General features: G+C 40.5%; 3 protein-coding genes across 5 annotated transcripts in view; 1 reads left to right on the plus strand and 2 right to left on the minus strand.

Annotated features, from left to right (window-relative positions):
- Window positions 1–7: 7 nt before the first annotated feature.
- On the minus strand, window positions 8–6,317 carry LOC135082917 (NADH dehydrogenase [ubiquinone] 1 alpha subcomplex subunit 10, mitochondrial). The gene is made up of 5 exons (XM_063977683.1): window positions 6,233–6,317; window positions 5,424–6,161; window positions 4,732–4,905; window positions 3,832–4,047; window positions 8–168 (listed from the first exon to the last, which is right to left on the minus strand). Exons 2-5 carry the CDS (start codon window positions 6,126–6,128, stop codon window positions 64–66), a joined length of 1,200 nt encoding a protein of 399 aa, XP_063833753.1. The 5' UTR covers window positions 6,129–6,161; window positions 6,233–6,317; the 3' UTR covers window positions 8–63.
- Window positions 6,318–6,526: 209 nt separating this feature from the next.
- Window positions 6,527–8,062, plus strand: LOC135082915 (RNA-binding protein pno1). Its single transcript, XM_063977680.1, has 3 exons — window positions 6,527–6,880; window positions 7,209–7,371; window positions 7,692–8,062. The coding sequence occupies exons 1-3, from the start codon at window positions 6,645–6,647 to the stop codon at window positions 8,034–8,036; spliced, it is 744 nt and encodes a 247-aa protein (XP_063833750.1). The 5' UTR covers window positions 6,527–6,644; the 3' UTR covers window positions 8,037–8,062.
- A 671-nt stretch (window positions 8,063–8,733) lies between these two features.
- Window positions 8,734–27,238, minus strand: part of LOC135082803 (glutathione synthetase-like) — a 29,042-nt gene continuing 10,537 nt past the window's right edge. For 2 of the 3 annotated variants that reach the window (XM_063977566.1, XM_063977565.1), the window contains 9 exons: window positions 21,012–21,142; window positions 17,952–17,994; window positions 17,380–17,550; window positions 17,004–17,071; window positions 16,657–16,761; window positions 16,068–16,274; window positions 14,987–15,122; window positions 12,229–12,320; window positions 11,437–11,610 (listed from right to left, as the gene is read on the minus strand). In XM_063977566.1, the coding sequence (XP_063833636.1) occupies window positions 11,481–11,610; window positions 12,229–12,320; window positions 14,987–15,122; window positions 16,068–16,274; window positions 16,657–16,761; window positions 17,004–17,071; window positions 17,380–17,550; window positions 17,952–17,994; window positions 21,012–21,142 (1,083 nt within the window). In that variant the 3' untranslated portion in view covers window positions 11,437–11,480. Of the gene's footprint in view, window positions 9,332–11,436; window positions 11,611–12,228; window positions 12,321–14,986; window positions 15,123–16,067; window positions 16,275–16,656; window positions 16,762–17,003; window positions 17,072–17,379; window positions 17,551–17,951; window positions 17,995–21,011; window positions 21,143–27,238 lie in introns of those variants that run through there. The other variant, XM_063977564.1, reaches the window with a different exon arrangement.

Here is a 27,238-nt window from a genome sequence, read left to right on the forward strand (position 1 = left end):
GCTGCAGTAACCATTTAGAATATTTATTAAATAATGCACATTCTACAATATTTTAGTATCCCACTAGATGCAGTCGGAATACTTGGGCAACTTGTTCTTGAAGAGAGTGCCGGAGTCGCGCGACGTGTAGCCTTCTGTGTATTCGAACGCTGGGTGGCTGGAGATCACCTGAAAATGGAAAAATAAGTCAGTTTAAAAATAAATACAGTTTCGTATCAAAAAAGTTTCCTACAACCTCAAAAGATTTATGAGGGATAATTAAACTCGTAGTACAAGCACAATCCAAAGATAGTGGTATCTAAATCTAATATTTGATTGATATCGATTTATGTTAATCGATTACTGGGCAACAAGTTAGTTCTCCTAGGCGTCATCGGCGCTAGATAAGATTGGGGATTTCAGCCCGACCGGACCTTTATCGATTATTTCGACCTTATTCAGCAACATAATATGGGTTTGCTCCCACTGCTTCTGCTTACCTATTCGCGCTTGTAGAGAATCGATTATTCCGGTATCACTATGAGACAAAACCTACTTTGACTGTGGATTAGCTCGTAGACAATCGATTAGTCAAGTCAAAATTTCTATATTTGTATAGACTATTTATAGTGCTTACAAATCGTCTATTTTGCTCTTAAGGAGCCTCTACATGTCTCATAATCTTTTTACCCTACCAGCTCTTCGAGATTATTTAGCATCATTAGCGGGCAAAATCTATTTTGACTGTGGGTTTGCTCGATTATTTAGCTTCACTAGCGGGCAATACCTATTTTTAGTGCTGATTAGCTTACCTACTTTGCAGATTTGCGAAGTAGGTAAGATAATCTATTATTAGTCGATTATTCGACATTTTTAGTAGACAAATCTACTTAGACTTACCTTATCGCGCTCATAGGCGTCTTCAGCGCTAGTGATAAGCTCAGGGACATCGGTCCGTGGGATCGCAAACAAATTCATGAGCAGATGCTTGTTGTTGGTGTACAGCATGCGCTTGTCTGAGTACTCCACCTCGCGCGGGAAGCGCCAGTCCTTCATCTTGGGGTCTTAGACTGGGTTGCAGCACCTTATTTTAACCGTAACAATAACCGGTGCTTTTTGTATGGAATTTGACAGATTTTTGACGTTTGTCAAAGTAAAAGTAAGATGGTGCAACCCAGCCTTAGTGGTATCGATTGATTGACAATCGATTACTCGGTAAGTAACTAGTTATCGCTCTCCTGAGCGTCATCTGCACTAGTGACTAGAGATGGGTTTCCACCCGGGTAAAAACCCACATGAGGGTAAAATCCCAATAAAAACCCGTTTCATTCCACCCGTGGGTGTTTACACCGGGTGAAAACAAATAATTTTATAATTATTTCAATTGGTATCTTTTCTTTATTTTTATTGAATTTTTCTCATTAAAGTTTATTGATTAATAAGTAATAAGTCAAATTTAACACTAATATGCATTTATATCGTGGCCAAATCGTAAAATTGAACACGTTATGATGATGTGACCAATTATTTTATAAAATGGTGTTATTTCAAGAATCGTTGAACCGATTTAGAAGAAATTTAGTAGGAACACAATAATTTGTGATCATGGCAAGGACATGGAGGGGGGGGGGGGGGGGAGGATGCCAAAGATGCCAAACTCTCTCTTTGATGACATTACGGTATAAAGTTACAAATAACAACACCAACTACAAAGTACTTCTGCTTAAAAACTTGAAATCGAACCGCCCTTCCGCCACTGTAAGGCATTGTAACGTTTTTCAAGACCTCCTCTCCCCCCAGATTGCATTACGTAACACTAGAACGCCCCCTTAGCAACAAATACCACTTCTCACTTTAAAAAAACTCTATTTTTGTTTTCACCCACCAGAATGGGTGATAATGGGTAAAAACCGGGTTTTTACCCAAATCACCCAGTTTTAACCCAATCGGGTGAAATGGGTTTTTACCCACTACCCATCTCTACTAGTGACGATGGGGGAGTTGGTAATCGATTATTCTATTTGTCGGCCGTTTGGTGTAGTGGTTCAGAGCGGACTACTATGCCGAGAGGTCCCGGGTTCGATTCCCGGCCGGGCAGAAATTGAAATCATGAATTTTAATTTCTGTGACGGGTCTGGGTGTTACTATGTATAATATTATTATGTATGTATTAAAAAAAAGTATATAAGTAGTATATCCGTTAAGCTAGCACCCATAACACAAGCATTAAGTTGCTTACTTTGGGGCTAGCTGGCGCTGTGTGAAATTGTCCAAAGATTTATTATTTATTCAGCAACACTCGTGGGTTGCTCCTACCGGTTCTGCTTACCTAGTCGCGCTCGTAGGTAATCGATAATTTAGCATCGATTAATTTGACTGTGGGTTTGCTCGACGATTGTTCGTGGATTATTTATCATCACTAGGGGGGTAAAACCGTTTTACTGTGGATTAGCTTGTAGATAGTCGACTATTTGGCATAACTAGCGGGCGAAACCTACTTTAACTGCGGGTTTTCTCACCTTATCGCGCTCGTAAGCGTCCTCAGCACTAGTGATAAGCTCAGGAACATCGGTCCGTGGAATAGCGAACAAATTCATGAGCAGATGCTTGTTGTTGGTGTACAGCATGCGCTTGTCGGAGTACTCGACCTCGCGCGGGAAGCGCCAGTCCTTCATCTTGGGGTCTTAGACTGGGTTGCAGCACCTTATTTTAACCGTAACAATAACCGGTGCTTTTTGTATAGAATTTGACAAGATTTTTGACGTTTGTCAAAGTAAAAGTAAGATGGTGCAACCCAGCCTTAGTGGTATCAATTGATTGGCAATCGATTACTCGGTAAGTAACTAGTTATCGTTCTCCTGAGCGTCATCTGCACTAGTGACGATGGGGGAGTTGGTAATCGATTATTCAGCAACACTCATGGGTTGCTCCTACCGGTTCTGCTCAGTGTTGCCAACAGCTACCAAAGGCTCGTAGCTAGGAATTTAACAGAAAGTTGCTAGATTGAGTATTTTTTTCTCCCTAAAAAGTAGCTAGAAGTAGCTAAATTCCGAAATAAATAAAATACTAAAGAAATAAAACACTGCAGTTAATAAATCAGCTATAAACTTTAACCAACTTAACTTTAATACTGTGACTACTTAATTAACAAATAAAAGAAGACAATATTTTGATTATCTACCGAATATTATAATTATCTAATTATGTACGAGAAGAAGATGTAGAAGGTTGAGAAGATGTAGAAGGTTCAGCTGCACATGATTTGGAATATTTTTCCATAGTTCCCATTTTGTCAAGTAGGTACGGCTTTAGGAAAAACGTAATTGTGACAGCACTGGCCGCTTTTCCTGAGCGAATCTTTTATGCATAAAAAGAATTCAGAGTTATTAAACTCATTATATTCCTCTGTTTATTTTTTATTAAATTCATTTGGGAGAACAATCTTTGTACCTCAGCATTTCAATGCGGAAGTAAAAGACATGCTATAGCGAGTTCACTTATGTCTTCAAATACTTTGTAAAAATATATCATAATCAATAGTTGCTAGAAAAAGTAGCTAAAAAGTTTAGCTACAAATTAAAAAAAATTGTAGCTGCCTGACATCAAAACGTTGCTAAATCTAGCTATAAAGTAGCTAAGTTGGCAACACTGGTTCTGCTTACCTAGTCGCGCTCGTAGGTAATCGATTATTTAGCATCGATTACTTTGACTGTGGGTTTGCTCGACGATTGTTCGTGGATTATTTATCATCACTAGGGGGGTAAAACTGTTTTACTGTGGATTAGCTTGTAGATAGTCGATTATTTGGCATCACTAGCGGGCCAAACCTACTTTAACTGCGAGTTTTCTCACCTTATCGCGCTCGTAAGCGTCCTCAGCGCTAGTGATGAGCTCGGGGACATCGGTCCGTGGAATAGCAAACAAATTCATGAGCAGATGCTTGTTGTTGGTGTACAGCATGCGCTTGTCTGAGTACTCCACCTCGCGCGGGAAGCGCCAGTCCTTCATCTTGGGGTCTTCGCGCTCGGTGTACTTATCGAAGTCTAGACGCTCGATGTCCTCGATTACCTGTGTTGAAAAGGATACATTAGCGATAAAGGGAAGCCACGCGGTGGGTGGCGGATTTACAGTTTTGCCGCCCGTAGGCTAGGGTGTTGTTGGGTCTTTATTTAACTTTTATCTTCTGAAATTGAGTAAGCGTCATCTGAAATCTGCTGCCCCTAGGCCGCGGCCTATACGGCCTATTGACAGATCCAAGACTGGCCGGAGCGATGTCGCTGCGGCGTCCTGCATTATAAAAATCAATGATATGCCAGACGGTGCGTTCCACCGCACTTCTGACTTCGATTGAGCGAGACGGTGATTTGTACAGTGATAGATGCGGCAAAATGTTTTGTGGCTTCTCAAAACTGCTCTTTCTAGCAAAATGTCTTGATGACGCCACTCTTGTGGCTGAGTTTTGGGGTGACACTGTAGGTATAAGTTGACACACTACAAGAAGAAGCGACAAAGTCGGTGATGAAAATCAGAAATACAAATAGTAATTAGAAAGATGTTCCCGTAACGCGTTGACTCGCGCGCACGAGACTGCGCCAGTTTTAGCTGAAGCCCTAAATGTGCGAAAATTTAAAATATTACAATAACAGGAAAACAGAAAAAAAAAAAACAAAACAACAGTTTCTGAATCATATTATTTGTAAACACTTTCAAACTCTGTATCATGAGACTAGATTTATTAAAATGTCAACATACCACATCAACCTCGCCACCACCGCTCCAGTCGTACACCAGGAGCTCGGCATGCGTGGAGATGTCTCGCAGATACTTGCTCTTGTATTGTTTCTCCACTTCCGTGAGGAACTTTGGAGTGAGGGCCTTACCACGCACTTCGTGTTCCAAGTTACGTTGCTTGATCGCTTTCACCACCTGTAATTAATATGAATATTAATACATAGAAAGCCTGCCTAATTTCAATGTAATTAAACTTGTTATAAAATGTATTTTTTGCGGCTATCCAGTAAACTATATTCTGCTCTAACATGAATTTAGGCCCATTCTGTGCTTCAGTTAAATCAATCACAATAAGGGTTTTCGCGAATGAAAGATCCGCTAGATGGCGGGACGTGGATGTGGGGTCTGACTACTGCGTGATTGGTGGATTTTGACATATCTGTCAATGTCATGTCAAAAATAACCAACCATGCAGCATTTGGACCTCGCGTCTAAGTATTGCCATCTGGCGGATTTTTCATTCGCGAAAACCCTCATTGAATCTATACCTATCCTATCAATCCCCAGGCGGTCCCACATGACCACGTAACAATTGATTAACTATTGTATCTTGATTCGTGAGGCTTGAAGGGTTGAAAACATTAATGCTTTGAGACAAACAACGAAGAAATATGATGTATGTAACTATTTCTTCATAGTCAATTAATACTTACACCATCCACAGGCAGGTCCAAATAGATCACAAGGTGAGGCCTCAGCAACTCCTCAATCGTCGCGTTCCTCAGCTCATAGTACACAGACTTCACCCCTTTGCTGATGTAGTTCTGCGAGAGCATCGCTTCCAAGAACACGAAGTCAGAGTACGGAGACCTCTCCAGTACAACTCCTTGGCCAGTGTTAAATAAGTGGGCCAAAGCATCAATGTACTGGCTGTATCGAGCGCTGTATGTCATAATCTGGAAGTTACCCGCCAAACGGTGGTTCGGACACTGGTTGAAGTTAACGTGGTCGAAAGTTCTACAGTCTTCTGGTATTTGATCATCGAACATGCGCAAGTCACAACCGTTAGGCCGTTTGTAGTGGTGGTCCATGTTCGCTTCTTTAAAGTGCTTCATGCCGAGGTCCTCGGCCAGGGCTGCAGCGAACTCCGTCTTACCGACGGCCACGGGGCCCTCGACGACGATGACCTTCGAGTTGTCATCGAATCGGTGAGTGGTGCGGTCGAAAAGACTCCTCAACCAAGTGTAGTCCTTATTCTCATAGTCAAAAGGCGCAGGCTTCGGCGGCGGCGGGGGCAGCGAGTCCCTGAGGGCTTTCCCAGCGATTCCTCGGTGCTGCACGAAGGTGCAAGCCGCTATTTTGCCTCCTTGAGCAGGACCTAGGACCTTAACCACTGCGGTCCTTACCAACGTAGCCATGGTGGCCAGAGGTATCAGCCACTAGCAAGACACCTATAAAAAATTAAAGCTGCAATTATCTGTCTTTAGGGACTGGAATTTCAGGGAATTGTAGCGTTTCTTACCCCAATTTTAGATCAAAACAAAATCTTCAAAGAAATAATTGTGACATAACCATTCCACTTGGTATCGTTCAGAAATGTTCAGAAACGTCATTATTTAAAAATATTTATTAAACTATAAACGAAACTGTAAAACTCAATCATTGCATGCGCATAATTTTAACTTATAAAATAGTATTTTTTGTATTATTTATGTTTGTGTACTTCATTTACATGAAAAGAAAATTGTATTTTATTAAACAAAATTTTATTTTCAGATTTTTGAACGCAAACATATGACGATTTGACAGTAACTGACAGGTGTATTCTTTTTAATCTGTGGAGTGAACGTGTGTACCATGTGAGATTTATTTTGCAACAAAAACCACAAAATAAACACGAATTTTGTTCTATTTAGTATTACAAAATAAATAAAATGGAAACAGAAAACATAAATGTTGAGGAGTTTCTGCCCGCCAAAAACCCAGTGAAGTTGAAAAATGTGAAACGCAGAGCTGTATCGGAATCTGGTGATGGTATGGAGGTAGAACAGCATAACGGCATTGAAGGGAAGCCCAAACACGCGCGTTCTCGTCCGAAGAAGGCGAAGAAAAACGCTGAACCCAATGAAGCTAAAGTAAACATGAGAAAAGTCGCTGTTCCCGCACACAGGTACATAACCTCAAAATTGTGTGTTTATTTTTAGTATGTGGTATTTTCTGTTGAATTTGTTTCCGTACTCAATACTTTTCCCTCTGATTCTATTGTATTATTGTATATGAATTCTTTACTATAAAATAAACAAAGTACCTATGTATAAATACCATTTAAATCATGTTATTAATATAAAAAAATGTCTAAGAAGTGGTATTTCCTAAGATTCACAGTACTTAGTACCTAGATTTCAATCACCTCTAATTTTTGGCAGATTAAAGAAAAAGGATATTCTTATTTCATCTGTTTTTATTCCCTTGTTATAACTAGCTGATTTATATTTCAGATACACACCACTAAAAGAGAACTGGCTAAAGATCTTCACACCGATCGTAGAGCACTTACTCCTGCAGGTCAGATTCAACACGAAAATCAGGAACGTTGAAATCAAAGTGGGCCCAGAAACTAAAGACATTGCAAACTTACAAAAAGCCGCTGACTTTGTGAAGGTAAATAATACTGTTTTTCTCTTTTTCGTCACTAAATGATCATTAATCTGATCATTTTGTAAATTTTTCACGAATCCTGAATCTTCCTTTTGCCATTTTTGCTTTCTCTTACAACCAGTTTCAATAATTACATTATGTACATCTGAGTGTCATAATACCTCACTAAGTTGTCCCAGTTGTTGAAGAAAAACTACTGTCCAATTTTTGGTACTTCTCTCTCAGATTAAATGATAACTTTTTGAACTTATGATACGTAAATAAGATTGAAATTATGGTTGTCTCTCATAATAACTGTGTCTAAATTGGTTTTCCTGTTACAGGCATTCATCTATGGCTTTGACGTTGAAGACGCTCTCGCACTCCTCAGGCTAGACGACTTATTTGTGGAGTCCTTCGAAATAAAAGACGTCAAAACGTTACAAGGGGACCATTTGGGAAGAGCTATCGGTCGTCTCGCTGGCAAGGCTGGCCGAACAAAGTTCACGATAGAAAACGTAACGAAAACCAGAATAGTGTTAGCAGACTCCAAAATTCACATACTTGGAAGTTACCAGAATATTGCATTGGCAAGGAGAGCTATATGCAACTTGATCATGGGATCTCCACCATCAAAAGTGTACGGCAATTTGAGGAGTGTAGCAAATAGGGTCGCTGAAAGATTTTAGTTCTAATATATTTATCGTTCACAAAACTTGTTTTATTATTCTTCAACAGCTTGAAAAACCATACCACAAACTTTAACCTTATTAACTACATGCCACAATAGTTACAATTATTAAATGTTTATGATTATGTGAAATAATGATTATTTTTCTGCGAAGAAAAAAGTAGTTAATTAGTAGCTAACCCAAAAATTACAGAACACAAACACAATTTAGGTTTTCATCAATGGTTTATTTTGTTTATAAAATCTTAAAACAGTTTACAGCACCAGTAACTTACAGAACAGATTGTTCCATTTCATAAGTTTTAATAAATGCATAATTAAATAATGTTACATTTTGCATGATTTTATTATAATAATAATTTATACAGTTGCAAGTGTTGCCCATTTGGTAAAACAGGTACTAATAGTACCTGTTTTACCAAAAAAAAAAAAAAAATGGGCAACACTTGAAAACTTTGTAATAGTACCGTACTATTACAAAGTTTTCTTTTTTGCTGGTTGCCTATGAATTACTAAAATACATGTTAGTATATTTTGAAATTAATAAAATATAATTAAAACAGTTTTATCGCAAAATAAAAAATATAACGATGGTGTTGTAATTAAATTTTATAATTTATACGGTTACTAATTTAATTGAGACAGTTAAAATATGTAACTATAGCAATATTAGAAAAAAAAAAACAAACTATGCTAAATAAAAACAAGACAGAAAAACGGAATGTAGAATTAATAATACCTTTTCCATTAGTAATAACATGATAATTATTAGGTTAAAATTAAATAACGAAATTGTTACAAATTGACACCCATTTTTATAAAGTACACAAGTAGTGGACGAAATTTTTCAAACATTTCTGCTTAAAAGTTTTGTTCCCAACTTGTGGTGACCGTTTGAAGAGGGTAATTATTTTAAACAATTATGAAGACTCCGATTAACGTTTTAAGCGCTCAGAGGCTTAGTTTTGGTAATCGCGTATACGCGCGCCTTATGGTTTATATTAAAGCACCAAATATAACGCTCTTGCAAGCCTAAATAAGTTCAAAAAGTCAATCGAAAGTGTTCGAAAAAAATTAATAATAATTCAGATAAAAATAATATCTATTTAACTATCAATATCAAATGTATGGCACAGCCATAATGTTTTTGGGTAGGTTATAAAAATATTTATTTAGAAATGCTAAATTGATTTCTTGTAGGTAACATGGTGTTAATACGTTTACTTTGAGCACGACATGACGTTCAGTACCGCCTCTGTTCTGTGGTAATACCGCTCTAGATTTCAAACATATCTGTAAAAAACAAAATACATACAGTATTAAATTATACATAACATAGAGATATAGAGAGTAATCAAAAATGTGCTCCTTATCCACTGCTGTATCAGTACTCAACGTTCGATTAATCTTTAATACAAAGCAATGTAGACTGTTTACATTATGACTAGAGATGGGTTATACTAGGTAAATTTGATACTAGGTGCACCTATTCCAAGTATTTATTAATACTTGATCCAAATACCTATTCCACCTAGTACGTAGTAATTTACCATACTTGACGCGACTAGTGCGGACTAATCCACGTATTATGACTTTAAAATACAATTTTCTTCGAAAAGATACAACCGTAGTATTAATAATGCAATTTGAAATTGAATAATAATGTTTTTGCTGGCTGTTGATTTATTGATATCCTCCCTTCATACTTCAACAGGCTATTCCTATCTCACACCTGCCTGCGCTCAAATTTGTTTGTCAGACAGAGACGGAGTGAATCTCTACGTTCGCACATAAGCTTAGCGAGAAATACGCGGTGCGCGTAATACACGACTACGGATTATGCAATAATAACCTCTATTACTTTGAAGGTAGGGTCGGAAATCGTGTAATTTAAAAAATACTAGGTGGACGACTACGGATTATGCAATAATAACCTCTATTACTTTGATGGTAGGGTCGGAAATCGTGTAATTTAAAAAATACTAGGTGGATCAAGTATTTTAAAAATTGGAATAGGTGCCACTTAGTACTGTAAAATACCTAGTGTGTGGATCTGTTCTAGTAAATACGTCTCATCTCTAATTATGACGTCTGCAGCAATGTGTTCTGTTTTTGATCATATTGCTGCGACACCGGCCCCGTCCCCTTGTCACATCTCCCTTTAGTTTCTGTGATCTGTGAGCATACCTAAAGTAAACTCATGGTAAGAACACTGGTGATATTGTCACTTACCACGGCTAGTTCAGAGACGTCATAAGTTCCATCGTGCTAGAGTTGCAGCAAGTAGGGCGAGTCGAGCGCTCCCAAGGGGCCCGATTTCCGGCCCCCTAAGTGGGCCCTAAGGTTTGTGAATCCAAGTCTGGTGATATTGACACTTACCACGGATATTATAGGTTCCATAAGGCGTATCGTGCTACAGTTGCAGCAAGTAGGGCGAGTCAAGAGCCCCCAAGCCGGCGGCGACTCCGCCCTCATTCGCGTCGGCTAGCTTGGTGCTACCAATAGATCAACATGGAAATCATTGGGGGAGGCCTATGTTCAGCAGTGGACGTCCTATAGCTGAAATAATGATGATGACACTTAAGGCTTGGGCAGACCAAACGCGGGGCAGTAGCAGCGCAGTTTGAATGCGGGCCCGCGCAAGTTGTAATACAAGAAACTCTTTGAAGTGTGTCACACCAAATTTAAACGCGGGCCCGCGCTCCAACCGCGCCGCACTGCAACTGCCGAACGACAAACGAGGCGGCGCGGGAGCGGGACAGAAGCGGCGCGAACGCGGGCCCGCGCTGTTGTATTACTATGGCGGACATATTAGCATGACACACCGGACGCAGGGCGGTTGAAAGCGGTTTTCGAATATTTAAATTTTTGACAACCGCGTTGCAACTGCTTTGAAACTGTGCTTTCAGTGTGCCTCAGCAGCGCTGCAACTGACTCGCACTGCTTCTGACCCACGTTTGGTCTGTGGAAGCCTTTACTGACTTACCACGGCTAGTTCAGAGACGTCATAAGTTCTAAGGCGTATCGTGCTAGAGTTGCAGCAAGTAGGGCGAGTCAAGAGCCCCCAAGCCGGCGGCGACTCCGCCCTCATTCGCGTCGGCTAGCTTGGTGCTACCAATCGATCGACATGGAAAGCATTGGGGGAGGCCTATGTTCAGCAGTGGACGTCCTATGGCTGAAATGATGATGATGATGATGATGACTCGATAGCGAGCATACCTAACGTAAACTCATGGTAAGCAGTTAGAAGTAAGATAGCCAGTTCCTCCGCGGTTGAGGATTCCGGGTGAAGCTCGCTTCCACCTTCGGCCTGATCGTCACTTACCATCAGGTGAGATACAGGCCAAGAGCTTCCTCGTTGTGGATAAAAAAAGCACACTGGTGATATTGTCACTTACCATGGCTAGTTCAGAGACGTCATAAGTTCCATAGACGTATCGTGCTAGAGTTGCAGCAAGTAGGGCGAGTCAAGAGCCCCCAAGCCGGCGGCGACTCCGCCCTCATTGGCGTCTGCTAGCTTGGTGCGCAGCATGTGCCCCACTTGCTTGTTGCTGAAGATCTTGTCTTTGGTGCTGTTGGAGGAAACGTTCCTCTATTACTGGCTATGCCAAAGACTGTATTGTACGCGTGAAAATTAAAATACAATAGTTGGATATTTTTATTTTTCCATTGTTACTTAATTTTTAGCGGTAAGAGTTGCAGTGAGATGCAAGTTGCATCTCAATCTAAAAAAAAAAGTTATGGGTTCGATTTCCGCCTTATTCAATTTAGGCTGAGTTGCGCCACCTTACTTTAACCGTAAGGCCCAGAACAGACGGTGAAACGCAACTGCAACGAAACTGCAACTTTTGAGTTGCATCTAAGTTTCTGCCATAGCGTCCGTTGAGAGACCACACATGACGCGACCAGTTTGAAACTTTCAGTTTCAGTTTCATTCATCAGAATCATCAGAAAGTTGCAGTTTCGTTACAGTTGCGTTTCACCGTCTGTTCTGGGCCTAACTATAACCATAACCAATGTTTTTTTTGTATGGCGATTGACAGATTTTTGACGTTAAATAAAGTTAAATTAAGATGGTGCAACTCAGTGTTAAATTATTGAACGGAAGCTCTAGACAAATGACATTCTTGATCGCTCAGAAACATTTTATTTTGCCACTAGTCTATGGGGGCAAATGATTAAGAACTCACCCAATGATGACCCCAAATATTCCTAGTTCAGAGACCAAGTCAGTGACGGGCGGTGGGACAGATGCGCCCGGTCTTACCACGTATCCGGAAACCTAAAAATATAAACATACAGGTGTTATTTCTTCCAGTGGGGCCAATGGGAAAATATCAGTTGCATTATCCCCCTCTAGTGGAAATAGCGGAAAGATTTTCTTGCGAAGCGAAGGTATTTAAAAAATTGACTACTCAATGTCGTCAACAATATGGTGTAATTTAGCTTTTCTCAAGGGTCGAGCACCGTTTCTGTGCCGATGCGATATGACAAGTAGGTAGCTGTGTTGGCATTTAGCGCATTTTTTCCATAGCTATTGTTTTTTTACTGTAGGTAAAGAATACTTCGCGCGTACGTCATTCACTACTTGCTCGTGAATGCCTTGTGGATTAAACCCGCTGGGGGGTACGCCACACGTGTATTGTTTTCGACGCTTATTCGGGGAGATGAACAGGCCTAGTATAAATAAATAAATAAATAAATATCCTTGGACATTTTACACTGCGCTTCTAGTCCCAAACTAAGCAAAGCTTGTACTATGGGTACTAGACAACGGATATAAACATACTTAAATACTTTTTTTTTGTAAATACATACTTATTATACATAGAAAACACCCAGTCCAATACAAACAAATATGTTCATGCACACAAATGTTTGTACAGTGCGGGAATCGAACCCGCTACCTCCGGAATAGTAGTCCGTTTCGAACCACTACACCAAACGGCCGACTAAATAAATATCCTTGGACATTTTACACTGCGCTAGTGTTGCCTTGTAATTACCTATTAACTCTAGTTCGACACCAGCAGGCAGCCAATCCTAATTTTTCAACGGACTAGTCTTAATCATACGTGTGGCTCTCGTGGTCTCTACTTGCGTCATACGTGTGGCGCAAAGATAGAAATATGGACTATTGTGGAAGACTAGAGGCCTATGTCCAGCAGTGGACGTCCAGCAGCTGATATGATGATGATGGTCTATGGAAGTAGTTGTATCTCACCAGCGGCGGCAGGATGCGTTCCATGAGGATGTAGGCGGCTCTTGCGGCTAAAGCGCATGAATGGAAGTAGACTGGTGTGGGAGACTAGAGGCCTATGTCCAACAGTGGACGTCCAGTGGCTGTAATGATGCTGGTCTGGTGTGGTAGTAGCTGCGACTCACCAGCGGCGGCAGGATGCGTTCCATGAGGATGTAGGCAGCGCGCTCGCGGCTATGACACAAGGATGGAAGTAAACCAGTGTGGAAGACTAGAGGCTTATGTCCAGCAGTGGACGTCCAGTTGCTGTAATGACGCTGGTCTGGTATGGTAGTAGCTGTGACAGGATGCGCTCCAAGTGTGGAAGACTAGAGGCCTATGTCCAGCAGTGGACGTCCAGTTGCTGTAATGACGCTGGTCTAGTATAGTGTAGCTGTGACAGGATGCGCTCCAAGTGTGGAAGACTACAGGCCTATGTCCAGCAGTGGACGTCCAGTTGCTGTAATGACGCTGGTCTAGTATGGTGTAGCTGTGACAGGATGCGCTCCAAGTGTGGAAGACTAGAGGCCTATGTCCAGCAGTGGACGTCCAGCGGCTGAAATGATGATGTCCAGTGGTAGTGACTCACCAGCGGCGGCAGGATACGCTCCAAGTGTGGAAGACTAGAGGCCTATGTCCAGCAGTGGACGTCCAGCGGCTGAAATGATGATGTCCAGTGGTAGTGACTCACCAGCGGCGGCAGGATGCGTTCCATGAGGATGTAGGCAGCGCTCACGTCTGTGACGCATGGATGGAAGTAGACTGGTGTGGAAGACTAGAGGACTATGTTCAGCAGTGGACGTCCAGTGGCTGTAATGACGCTGGTCTAGTATGGTAGTAGGTGTGACTCACCAGCGGCGGCAGGATGCGCTCCATGAGTATATAGGCAGCGTTCGCGACTGTAACACATGGATGGAAGTAGACTAGTGTGGAAAACTAGAGGCCTATGTCCAGTGGACGTCCAGTAGCTGTAATGACGCTGGTCTAGTATGGTAGTAGCTGCGACTCCCCTACGGCGGCAGGATGCGCTCCAAATGTGGAAGACTAGAGGCCTGTATCCAGCAGTGGACGTCCAGCGGCTGAAATGATGATGGTCTAGTATGGTGTAGCTGTGACAGGATGCGCTCCAAGTGTGGAAGACTAGAAACCTATGTGCAGCAGTGGACGTGGCTGAAATGATGATGATGGTCTATGGAAGTAGTTGTATCTCACCAGCGGCGCATGGATGGAAGTAGACTAGTGTGGAACACCTGAGGCCTATGTACAGCAGTGGACGCCCAGTTGCTGTAATGTCGATGGTCTAGTATGGTGTAGCTGTGACAGGATGCGCTCCAAGTGTGGAAGACTTGAGGCCTACGTTCAGCAGTGGACGTCCAGTAACTGAAATGATTAGCATCCAGTATCTCACCAGCGGCGGCAGGATGCGCTCCAAGTGTGGAAGACTAGAGGCCTGTGTCCAGCAGTGGACGTCCAGCGGCTGAAATGACGCTGGTCTAGTATGGTAGTAGCTGCGACTCACCAGCGGCGGCAGAATGCGCTCCAAGTGTGGAAGACTAGAGGCCTGTATCCAGCAGTGGACGTCCAGTGGCTGTAATGACACTGGTCTAGTATGGTGTAGCTGTGACAGGATGCGCTCCAAGTGTGGAAGACTAGAGACCTATGTGCAGCTGTGGACGTGGCTGAAATGATGTCCAGTGGTAGTGACTCACCAGCGGCGGCAGGATGCGTTCCATGAGGATGTAGGCGGCGCGCTCGCGGCTGTGGCGCATGCGTACGAGAGCATCGCGTACGTCCGCACCGTACAGGTTGTTACCACCACCTTCGCGCTGCGGTTTCAGAACGAATCTGCAAATGCACGTGTTTATTCAAGTAAATAAGCGTTTCATATCTAAAAGTAATAGGTACAGACAACACATCAGGCTACACATTTTTGTCACAAAATCACCCCTATTACAACTACAAAGATACCAGTGTATAGCTTGGGGCGCCGTAGTCTGCACAAATGATTAATGATTTCTGAAATGCAGATGACAATACTTAACGCCCCATCTGGAACGTTTGAAAGGTACTAGTACCTCTCAGTAACTCTAAGGCCCTTTTCACATGTTCCGGTTGCCGGCTAACCGGTGCCGGGTACCCGGTGGTGAAGTGTATGGGCATGCCGGATTAATTACGCCGGAACATGTGAAAGCTACGTACCATGCCCATACACTTCACCACCGGATACCCGGCGCCGGTTAGCCGGCAACCGGGACGTGTGAAAAGGGCCTTAGGGAACATTTTACCCGACGACATATGAGATTTAGATGTTGATTGACACCTCTCAAGGCTAAGCATCTCTAGAGGAGGGCTTCGCCTGCGGGCGTTTTACGCGTTCATAGGCTGTAAACACTCGACAATTTATAAATGCTCATTACTCACCTCTCAACGTCCTCAAGCGCCATTTCCACAGCCCTCTCGCCGCCCTCGTCAAAGTCCAACGAGTAGAGACCTGTGAATGTATCTTTCACGCGACTGCTTCCCATAGGGACATCTGATATGCTTCCCCTAAGGACCTGGAGTATATGAGCTCACCTCTCAGCGTCCTCCAGCGCCATTTCCACAGCCCTCTCGCCACCCTCGTCAAAGTCCAACGAGTAGAGCCCCGTGAATATATCCCGCACGCTTCCTCTGGGGACACTTGATATGCTTTCCCTGGGGTCACCTGATAAGTTCATAGACTCACCTCTCAGCATCTTCTAGCGCTATTTCTACAGCACTTTCGCCACAGCCTGGAAAATATATGCTCACCTTTCTGCGTCCTCAAGCGCCATTTCTACAGCCCTCTCGCCGCCCTCGTCAAAGTCCAACGAGTAGAGGCCCGTGAATATATCCCGCACGCGACTACTCGCTGCGCCCGCGCCCATAAACTTCTCCAACACACCCGGTCCTGCCAGTGCTTGTTGCACCTTCTTCGTGCCGGCTAGCTGATAGTGGATGGAGGGGCACTTGATTGCTCTAAAAGTAAGTCATAAGTCATTCATTTTCTACAGAGACTTTTAAAAAGCGCTTTTACACGGCCCAGTATTACTTAAAGCCACTGCTTTGGGATAGTAATGGGAAAGTGTTGAAAAGCAGCGCAAACTAAGGCAAGCTGTGAGGAAGAATATAATTTATTTATTTGTGAAAGATTTTTTAGGGTAAATGGCAGCCTATGACTTTCTATCTTTTGAGCAGTATTCATCAGATTTAGAAATAGGCGTGGAAGATTTGGGGAAAATTTGATTCCTTTCTGGTTTATACTTTATAGCAGTTATACTTCGGTGTCCGCGTTTAACGTCATTTTACATGAAATGAAACACATTACTTTAGTATGAATTTTACTTAAATGATAACTCACGTGGATCTCTCAACGCGCAGTCTTGCGTCCCACTCCCGCGACGATGGGTATTGCGCCGGTTCGTATCCCGACCGGTAGTACACCACAGCGACTGGGCGTCCATCTCTGAATAATTTTTATATATCTTTACAATCAGGCAAAAAGCGCATCTCCACTTTCCCTAATTTTAACCTTATCATTGCTTCGGAACATTAATACTAGTAATGTAGCAATCGTCTGATTTTTTCCCATAGGCCCCATTGGGGACGGCTGGGAAAAGTGAAAAATAATATAATCATAATACAAATTGAATGGTTATTACTTTTATGAATTTTTTATATTAATAAATAAGATCAACTCATACTCACATAATCAATTGCTTCTTATCGTTAAGTTCAGTCTCTTCATAAATTTCATTTAAAGTCTTCCTCATTATCTGCAGACAAAAAGTGACATTACAAAATATGTTTAGCTACCATACTCATCCAACAACGAGCAACTACAAAAATTGGACTATTCCCAGCTTTCGTTCCCACCGCTGACATTTGTGTAGCCAGGATTTATACAACATTACCGTCAATAAAAATCCAACCGATTAAGGTGAAGTTTGTCCCAGTGGAAAGTTAAACTGTCGTTGGACTCGCAACAAAATTAATTAGAAAAACAGGAGTTCGACTTCTGTCCCGTGCAAATTGCATGACATGTGACAAAAAATGCGTAACCAGAGCAACTACAATAGCCCACCTGTATCTCAGGACGTGTCTCAGATATATAGAACTCGTGGAAGCGTTGATCGCAGATGTTGTAAGAGACCTCTTCCACAACGAATATGACGACCGCGTCCGGCGCCCCGAACAAGTCGAAAGCGTCCGTTATACCCGAGCAGAGGCCGGATAGAGCGCGGTTTTCGGGCATCTGTTTAAAATATAATAATGCTATAATATTTAAAATGGACAAGTGTTGACGACAGCAAAATTCGTTTTCTTAGTTAATTTAAAAAATATATTTATTGGATAACGAAATCAAGTAAGTCTACATGCGTATATTAAGACCTCAAAGGTATGATTCTGAATTCCGCTACTTGCAGCAGCTCAGGAGCTCGCTTCCACCTTCGGCCTGATCTTCACTTTCTATCAGGTGAGATGCAGGTCAAGAGCTTCTTCGTTATAAATAAAAAAAATATGACAACCTGAGCTCGTGCAGCGGAGTTCGGAATCATACCTAAAGGCATACTAATAAATCTAAGAATGCAGAACCTTATGAAATGAGAGAAAAAACGTGTTTCCCTAACAAATAGGAATATAAATTTTACTTACATTTTTAATTAGATCACCATGTCCAAGTTGCCTCAATATGTAGCTGAAAATATTGAAAGTTTTATAAGCATTTAATAATAAAAAGTCGAAAATTTGACCCATATAATTTATTAAGATAGAATATTTTTTTTTAATAATTGCTGAATATTATTTAATTCTTTATACATAATTATATTTTAACAAAACATGCTGATATCATACTTTTTATAATTCAGTAAGAAATCTAATGTGGTCAAATTTTCGGACACAAAGAGACAAGAAAAGAAAAGAAAAAAGTAGTGAAGAACAACCAAAGCAAACCATCAAACAGCTACAAAAAGCGCTCAATCAACAACAGCACAGGGCCCCTAAAACAAAACAACATCAACTAGATACCAAACAGCAAACACAAATACTATTAGATACCACCTTCCAATATCAAACATATTTTTTTACCTGTGTTGTGTATTTTTCTCATTGGCCACCACCAAAAATATTATCTCCTTTTTGTTTTTAAAATAAAAAAAGAATTTCCTACCACTAAGGTGCTCAATGGGACACTTTTCCCAAACGCCACCCTTTGAGAAAAATATTTTTAAATATGACAGCGAATATTTAAATGGTTAGACCAATGTAAAGAACATTTAAGCCTTTACAGTAAAATAAAATGTATTACTGGAAGATGAATCATCAAATTCTATTCAACGTGCACAATTATGAGACCCCTATGAAAAAAGCAAAAATATCCATACTGCTTTTTTTAGTCCGAATGTGTGTTACCCAGCCCTAAATCTACAACTACAATCTAACTCAAACTACTTTTATTTAAAATGCGTTTTTTTTTTATATTTTGATATCATAAAATTATTTTATTTGCATTCAGTTTTTTGAATTTTTTATTTAGGTATTAATTAATTCATGCAATGTTACAAACGTTTTATCTATCGCTTTTGGAATATTATATTTTATTTTAATTTTAGTTAAATATATTAACAGATATTTTTGAATAATGTGGTATTATTTATTTTAAAATGTGATGCATTTTTGTTTTCAATTTTATGTTAGTTTTGTGATTCGTATCAAAATTAAATCTTAGCATAAGCTTCATAAGAAGGGACTGTGTTTATTTGTAAGTTTGTAGCTAATTTATTGTGTTACTAGGACTTTATCTTATTAGTATATTTAGGCAAAGGAGTGATAGGAGTTGATTGGAGCATTTTTGTAAACAGTAATTAAATCATTATCTATCGTCTTAAAGCGAGAAAGTATTCCTACGTTAATTTCTGAGGTTTGAGACACTGTCTAACCATAGATCAGAGAGTATGACTATTGCCCGTTTTCACCATAAATCCCTAATTTTTAAGTGACCCCTATGAAAACAGAATTCCTGTTATGTGTTACCATAGGGGTCACTTAAAAATTAGGGATTGATGGTGAAAACGGGCATAATTATGTCTATTCTGTCTGCAAAACAATTATCCGGGGCCATCAGTGACTTACGAGTCATCATTCGTGTTAACCAATCTGTTATCGACATGGACAGAGTAGTTACCTCAGGAACTAACTTAGCGGCTGCCCTAAAAGACTTAAAATTCCAAACCTCAAACCATTACCACTCCAATGCTCGAATTTGAGAAGAATTTAGTTCTGTAAATTGAACGAAAACATTACATTAAACCTATGTATAAATATTTAGTCAATGGTAGGCTTATAAGGTCAACACGTTCAGAAACAATCCATCAGAAATGTAACAAATATTTTGAACGCAACATTTAATTGTGCATGGGTGATTAAAGCAAAGTCATTTTTTGAAAGATGTGTACCCTAAGCCATACCCAGCAATGACTGGACAGAAAGACAACAACATCTGAACAACAGCACACGATTTAATGTTTATTATTTGACCGACAATGCAGGCGTGGTCAGGTAACATCTCTCAAGTGATCGCACTACTGAAGCTTTTAAAATGCGTCCACAAGATACATGCTCTCGAATATCAACTCAAAAAAACATCTAAATAATACACTAAAATAATAACCTAACTTTACTTTAAAACTATGTGCAAAGCTAAGCCATACAAGTGCAACAAACAACAATAAAATAAAAACGGACAAGCATAGACATGATTCGAGTGGAAGAGATGGATGTATAGCGTGCATTGAGACGAAGAGATAGCAGTCACATGAGAGATGTCGACTGATACTGTCGCTTAAGCACATGGGGTTGTTTGTACCTGGATACTTCCTTCTTAAAAACCTGTTACAAGACTAAGAACTACTAAAAAGTTTGCATTTTAAAAACGGTAGGTAATTAGGGTAAAAAATAATATAAAAAGTCCGTTTAGCAATCTAAAAAAATGCAAACATTTTTAATAGTCCCCACCACCAGAGGTGCGACATGTGCTCGTGAGAAGTGTGTGTGAAGAAGGTGATTAAAGCCTAAAACATATTTACATAATTTCACAACCATGTTTCAGTTTTCATGCAAGTGTTTTCCTGTAAAAAAAACTCAAGACTTCACAGAAAAAAGACATGCTCCTTAAGGGATGGTAGTGGAAGGAAAAACAGAATGTAGGTGCATGCAGTTTGTAACACGCTTTCTCTGGTGGCGCCATGTTGGTTTTTAGACAAACCTGTGTCGTTTACGTCTATTTCGTTATTTATTTTTTTAACATTTTGATTAACTGCGCAGAGCGGGAGAGGTGTATTGTGCGTACCAGATCAAAACGGAACCTCATATTAAAGAGAACGATAGAAACAAAATGATGGGGTCAGAACTCAGAAGAAAAAGCATATTTTAGATTTTTTTACAGTCACACCGTTCTTGAACCTTCACAGGGTCTGAGCCTGCGCCTGGACACCGCTGACTGTTGCCAGTGCCTTACTGCACTGTTTTTAATTACATTTTGTATGTTATTTCAATTTTACTCATACTTTTTAGATTAATAAATGTATTACTGATTAGCTCTTAAATCATGAATATACCCCTTCAGCACTGCGTTTATTATCAAGACATGAAAATAGAAAATAAAGATGTTAAAGTATCCAGGTAAATCCCCATGCGCACGCGACGCGTCGGTACCGAGACATGGCTGGTAGGTTCGACGCGATGGCGCCGAAACTGGATGCCACAGTGTTAAACTCCACTTGCTTAATGTGGTTGCCGCCCTTCTGCATCAGGTAGTCGGAGCGAAACAGGCCCAGGCTGAGGGTCTGCAATATTATACAGTCGGTAACTAATAATAAAATGGCTTCGTGAATCATCAGCACATTCATTCTTCTCCACTGCAGGGGACGAATCTTTAATTTACACAGGGAGGATTCGGCCTTCACTCCTTACGCTGGCCAGACGGGCCGGGGAGGCCTGTCGACATCCACAGAGAGAGTGGAGGTAGTCCTGAGCCCCGATTACGGTAATTTTTAACGTCTCCAATCCAGACACGCTTCTCGATTCTGCGATACGATTGGTCGTTCAACAGCGTACGTCAGCTGTTTTGACCAATCGTATTGCAGAATCGATGAAACGCGTCTGGATTGGAAACGTTAAAAGTTACCGTAATCGGGGCTCTGTTCCACTCTGCCGGAACCATATGGCTTCGTGAATGGCAGAAACTTATGTAGATGGCGCTTCTTTTCCACTAGGTTCCATAAGCTGCTTGTTAAGAATAAAGTTGCAAGTTTTGCCTTGAGGACTGCTTAGTCATCATGATATGGCAAAAGAAGTGACCAGTTTAAGAAAGGCCTCCCCGTTTTAATTTATTAAAATACAAATTCCACTGCCCTGGTTATTTTTTTTTGCAAATTAACAAATAATAAAAACAAAAATACATAAACCCATTAGGACCCGAATATTCCCATTTGTCCCCTGATGGGACTATAGGGACATTCTTCCCAGACGACCCGGATATCGTTCACTTCCGATAATATTTATGAATAGTATTAAATTATATTTATCTGTTATTCTAACACATTTATGTAAATATGACGCGAAAACTAAAACTAAATCAGCATAAAATACAGTCATCAGTCTTATGGGAACGATATTCACAGTAGTCCCATCAAAAGATAACTATGTAGGGATAAATGGGAATACATGGATATTCTTACACTATTTTTTACAGTTTTTACACACATACTTTATACAATGACTTGTTATTCTAATTTCCTTGTTATGAAGGTCATAGCTATAAGATAACAATGCATACTTTAATAATATTCTGTCCACTCATTGTTGATTACAACTTGCTCTGAACATTTGATATTAAAATAAGAATCAGACGAACTTTGGAATTACATCATTACTCTTGTACCAATTTTTTTTGCGCAAGACCTCAAGTTTGAGAAAACTTGAAACAGATAATAACTAAAATGGTGATAAACTGGAAATAGTTATTTGTGTGTTTAGGGTGTTTTTATTGTAATATCTGTGCTTAAAAAATGTAGTCAAAAAACTTTGCATATAAATAAATAACGTGTTTTTATCCTAATAGTAATAACCTATCAAGTCATTATTGTAATAAATAATATGTTCACGATTTCAACTTCTTTTATGTAAGACCTAAATAAATAAATTGTGTCATTTTTAGATTTATAGCAGTCTTTACTTACACGTCATTTTTAATTATGTATGTTCTCATTATTATTTATTACATAAGGCTGCTAATATATTCACTCGTTTCAAAGTTATTGACGATTGTGAAAACACCTGTATCATTGATACTGCTTACGTCCGATCCATTTAATATCATTTTGGAGTTTAAGTAAGCGAAGAAGTTAATAATTTTCGTTTAGAGAAAATCATGCATAATAGTAAATTATTAGTTTGCACCAAGAGACTTGAACAAATACTTGAGCATTGCACCTAATTAGATAAGTATTGTTTTCTTAACACCACAGCGAGGGTCGTTTATTATTATCATAATAATTATTAATTACACATTTTATTTACCAAATTATGAAAGTATTAATGCAAACCATATCCTATTCCTGTTCAAGTCTCAAATAGTTGCTACAAAATGCTGTTTCAATTTCTCACTATCCAATTGTTACGGTTAGCAAGACAATACAATTGTTTACCAACATACGCTTCTTGTAAGATGTTAATGTCGAGCATCATTGTTTAAGATTTAATACACATTCATGTTAATAATTGATGATTATTGGCTAGAGGTGGGCGCCGATATACAATTGGCCGGCGGCGGCGCGCCGACTTTTTGACCTCGGCGGCGGCGGCGTCGGCGGCGTGACCTTGTTTGACCTTTGTTCATTAGGTATTTTTTTTAATCTGCTTTTTTAGTATCTGTCGTCAAGACTAATCAGGTGATTTGCAGTTGTTTGGGGTTTGAGCCACTAGAGCAGTGGTTTATCCTAGTAAATTAGCTCTCTTGATCATAGATACTTTGATATTTGGATAGCGGGTTTGGCTGAGATCAGGTTCTCGTGTATTTCCTAAAGGCGAGCGTACAAATGTGCCGGTAAAAGTACCCTTAACATGTATTTTTGAGCTCTTTGGAGGCACATAGTTAATGTTGGATTAGCTGACTGTTGGTGCAATATTATATTCAGTTCTGTTTTATTTATATTTATGGTCTTACCATGTTATTCTACGGTCCAGGATTTTAATGCAGGTTGATTGCAGCAATGTGTCGAGGTCTAGATTGGCCGGAGGATAAGTTTCACGTCTTAAATGATAATATGGTGAGACTTCGGGGCTTAATTACATGTGCCACTAGGTCAGCCAAGCAGCTGACTTTGCAACAGTCTAGTCACTAAGATCACAGTTACATTTGAGGAAGGCCGCAGCTTTCTGGTGTCTGGGCTACTTTACTAGTAGATGTTATAGAGTATCGGACCAAGTACAGATTCCTGGGGTACTCCAGCTCTGCAGCTAAAAAGAGAAGATTTTGTCACAGAGTTTGATTTAAAACTGTCTGTCACTGAGATAAGAATCCATCAGCAGGTAGTAGAAATGTGCTAGAAGGTACTTTTTAATTTCATAGAGTAGTCCTTTATGATAAACCCAGCTGAAGCCGCAGCGAAACCAGACGTACGGGATTCTTTCTTTTCCAAACATTGTACTGATTATGGTTGGTATGGTTTCTGCCAAAATTTATGGTCGGGTATACTATATTACATGGGTCATAGTTAGGCAAGGGAATAAACGAGCAAGAATGATCCTTTTCCATAATTTTAACAATACAAATGTCAGATTAATTGAGCGATAAGAGAATTCATTAGGCGACTTGCCAGCCTTATGGATCATTTACAAAGTTAAGAGACTTGCGAGGTTCTCACTCAGAGTGGTCATTGTCAAGACCATGGACTTCATGGTGATCAGATCAAATGCAAGTGCTTTACGAGGCTCCATTTTTGATATTTCTTTAGTTTAGCCTTAGCGTTAGTTCTTTCGTTTCAGCCGAAAGACGTCCTGCGCCGCTCGCATCCAGGCACTTCCTGCGACCTTCCCTAAATCGTCGGTCCACCTAGTGGGAGGCCTGCCCACGGCTCGTGGTCGCCACTAAGAACTTTACTGCCCCAGTGGCCATCAGCTCTACGAGATATGTGCCCCACCCACTGCCACTTGATTTTAGCGATTCTGTGGGCTATATCAGTCACTTTGTCCTCCTGTGTCTTTCGTCCTCAATTAGCGTAGTAGGAATCAATCTTCTACTTTGAACTTGAGGAGGGTAAGCGGAAACATGGCGGTCAACTCCTCAGATAGTCAAGTACAAAGATGTCCAGAAGCAGCATACGAAAAGATGCAAAATGGGCCCTCTCAAACACAAAAGCGGGATTGTGTTGTGTAGAGGCGAGTCCGCGAATTCAAGGAGCAGCGCACAACTGAACTCGACGCAAAACGCGATGATGTAAATCCCGTCCATCTATCGCCATTCACTATAATTATGTTGGCGGCGGGTAATTACTCTCAATGTGCGAGGAGTTTGCCGCGAAGATCGGCTTGGTAAGCCATCTTCGGGCGCACCAGCGCCGCTAAGACAGCTAAGTAGAAGTGGTCACCATGACCGAAATCGGTCGGATGAATCATCATCATCAGTAGGAATCAAAGGCAGGCATAGCTGCAAGTGTCGGATCAAGTCCAATGCTTGATCTTATTTTTTTTGATTGAATTGTGGATTTTTTGGATTATCCGTGTCAATGGGTCAAATAAACCGGCTCGTCATGTAGCAAAGGTCTGAGATTTTTCTTCTCAGTTCGCACTCATGTATTATCGGACCTAATAAGCGGAGAACACTTTGAGCGAGGTACTTTGTTGCCTTCCAGAGGTTGTGGTTCCCATTTGCATTCCGAGACATCTTAGCCAATCTCTGTGTGAGTGATTCGCTTAAAGTATAGTCCAATAGTGTGGGTTGTCTGCCAGACGAAGGCGGCGATTTTTTTCTTGACAGCAAGAGGGACCGGCGCCTCTCGCGATCAATTATTTACTAGACCAAGCAGCAACTTGAATAATGTAGTTGATTAACTGTTAATAAAGTTAGTATTAAGTTATTCAATCAATTTATTAGTATATCAACTGCATTAAGTTCGATTGGTGTACCAATTTATATGGCATTAAAGAATAAATATTATAGTTAGTTCTTCTGTTATATGGTTTACTGATGGGTCAAAAATGGGCCCTAACGTAGGCTTTGGCGTGTATGGAGAGCAGCCGAAGCTTAAGCTATCTCATAGCCTGGGTAAATTTGCCTCTATCTTTCAGGCAGAAGTCTACGCCGTTATTGAATGTGCGGAAGCTAACCTGCGAAAAATTATGCCAACCACATAATTTACATTAACTCAGACAGTCAGGCCGCGCTGATGGCCTTAAACTCCAACTTAATTACCTCAAAGTTGATAGAAAACTGCATGAGTCGACTGAATACCCTAGGAGAACGTACCAGAGTAACGCTGAGATGGGTTCCAGGTCACGCGGGAATCGTGGCAATGAAAATGCCGATGAACTGGCCAGAGCGGGAGCGGAGGGAACACAATATGGTCTAGACCCCTTTTGTGGCATTCCCAAAAGTCTCGCTCGAATGACCCTGGAGAACATCTATTTAAACAAATCCTTTAAGGCATGGTCAGACACGCCAGGATTAACTCATTCCAAAGCTCTCATAAAAGCCTATGACCGAAAATGCTCTAAGCAGATCATAGGACTGAGTAGGATTAAAATGCGCATCTTAGTTCGAGCCGTCACTGGACACTGCAGCTTAAACAAGCACTTGTCCACTATGGGACTGTCCGAATCAAGAACGCGCAGGATGTGCCAAGAGGCAGATGAAACGCCACTACACATTCTCACGGCTGCGGACCTTTGATGCGCAAGCGGAGCTTACACCTGGGCAAACACATCCTAAGCCCACAAGATGTAAAACATATCGCCCCCCAAAAGATACTGCAATGACTCGGAGATGAACTGTAAGGAAAATAGCGGCCATCACAATAGATCGGTACCGATCGCAGTGATACTAGGACTTTATTGAACTAGAATAGCCACTCAACTCAATTAAAAAATAGTTCTTCTGCGTTCGAAACACAAATCAGTACAGTAGGTATAGGAGAGGAATAAATTGAAAATAGTTGGTACAGTATCAGTATCGGCGCGCCGACAGCTGGTCGTCGGCGGCGGCGGCGTGAAAAAATTCGCGGCGGCGGCGGCGCGCCGGCGTGGCGCCCACCTCTATTATTGGCTTAGACATCACGGATGTAATTGATTAGGGTTACTAATTAACTATTTTAGATTCAACTAAAATTGAGGCAAAATATTTACAGGCTTAACCTCGATTCAGGGAATTTAAATAGATTACAATGGTAAATTGGAATTACTTGAAACGAATGATAAAGCTTCTTTCCATTCCACTTATAAAATAAAATTACAGATTATTAGCTCTTCACACCATACAAAGCGTAACAAGAAAACTTGATACATTTCTCGTTTTTTTGTACACCCTGTAATACTTAATATTATTTAATCTTAATAACTTCGCAGTAACTCCAGCAAATCAATCGAAATTAATATTTTACAAGCCAACCACTCCCTCAAATAATAAGCAAAATAAAACTATAAAAATATTTACACACAACGGTTATTTTAGGCTCAAATTCAGTCGAATCTAATTAATTTCTACGTCATGCGAAATAATAGTTAATTATTTTAGCTACAATTAGCAAAAACTGTTACTTTACTGGACCTAAGCGGACCCCTCGACTATTAAGAATGTCGTTTACGCCCATTTGATGACACGAGTAAAGCATACTACAACAGTCTGATACATAGATGTTTTTATTAAAAAGCAAAACATTAGAAAG

The sequence above is a fragment of the Ostrinia nubilalis genome, chromosome 22 (assembly GCF_963855985.1).
Source record: "Ostrinia nubilalis chromosome 22, ilOstNubi1.1, whole genome shotgun sequence".
Taxonomy (NCBI): domain Eukaryota; kingdom Metazoa; phylum Arthropoda; class Insecta; order Lepidoptera; family Crambidae; genus Ostrinia; species Ostrinia nubilalis.

Bases quoted from the DNA above. Each gene is read 5' to 3' on its own strand.
- LOC135082915 (XM_063977680.1), top strand. From the start codon at position 6,645: ATGGAAACAGAAAACATAAATGTTGAGGAGTTTCTGCCCGCCAAAAAC. The intron at 6,881-7,208 runs GTACATAACCTC...TTTATATTTCAG, and splicing joins GTCGCTGTTCCCGCACACAG to ATACACACCACTAAAAGAGA. The intron at 7,372-7,691 runs GTAAATAATACT...TTCCTGTTACAG, and splicing joins AAGCCGCTGACTTTGTGAAG to GCATTCATCTATGGCTTTGA.
- LOC135082917 (XM_063977683.1), bottom strand. From the start codon at position 6,128: ATGGCTACGTTGGTAAGGACCGCAGTGGTTAAGGTCCTAGGTCCTGCT. The intron at 4,048-4,731 runs GTATGTTGACAT...TTTTCAACACAG, and splicing joins GTGGTGGCGAGGTTGATGTG to GTAATCGAGGACATCGAGCG. The intron at 169-3,831 runs GTGAGAAAACTC...TTCCATTTTCAG, and splicing joins ACGCTTACGAGCGCGATAAG to GTGATCTCCAGCCACCCAGC.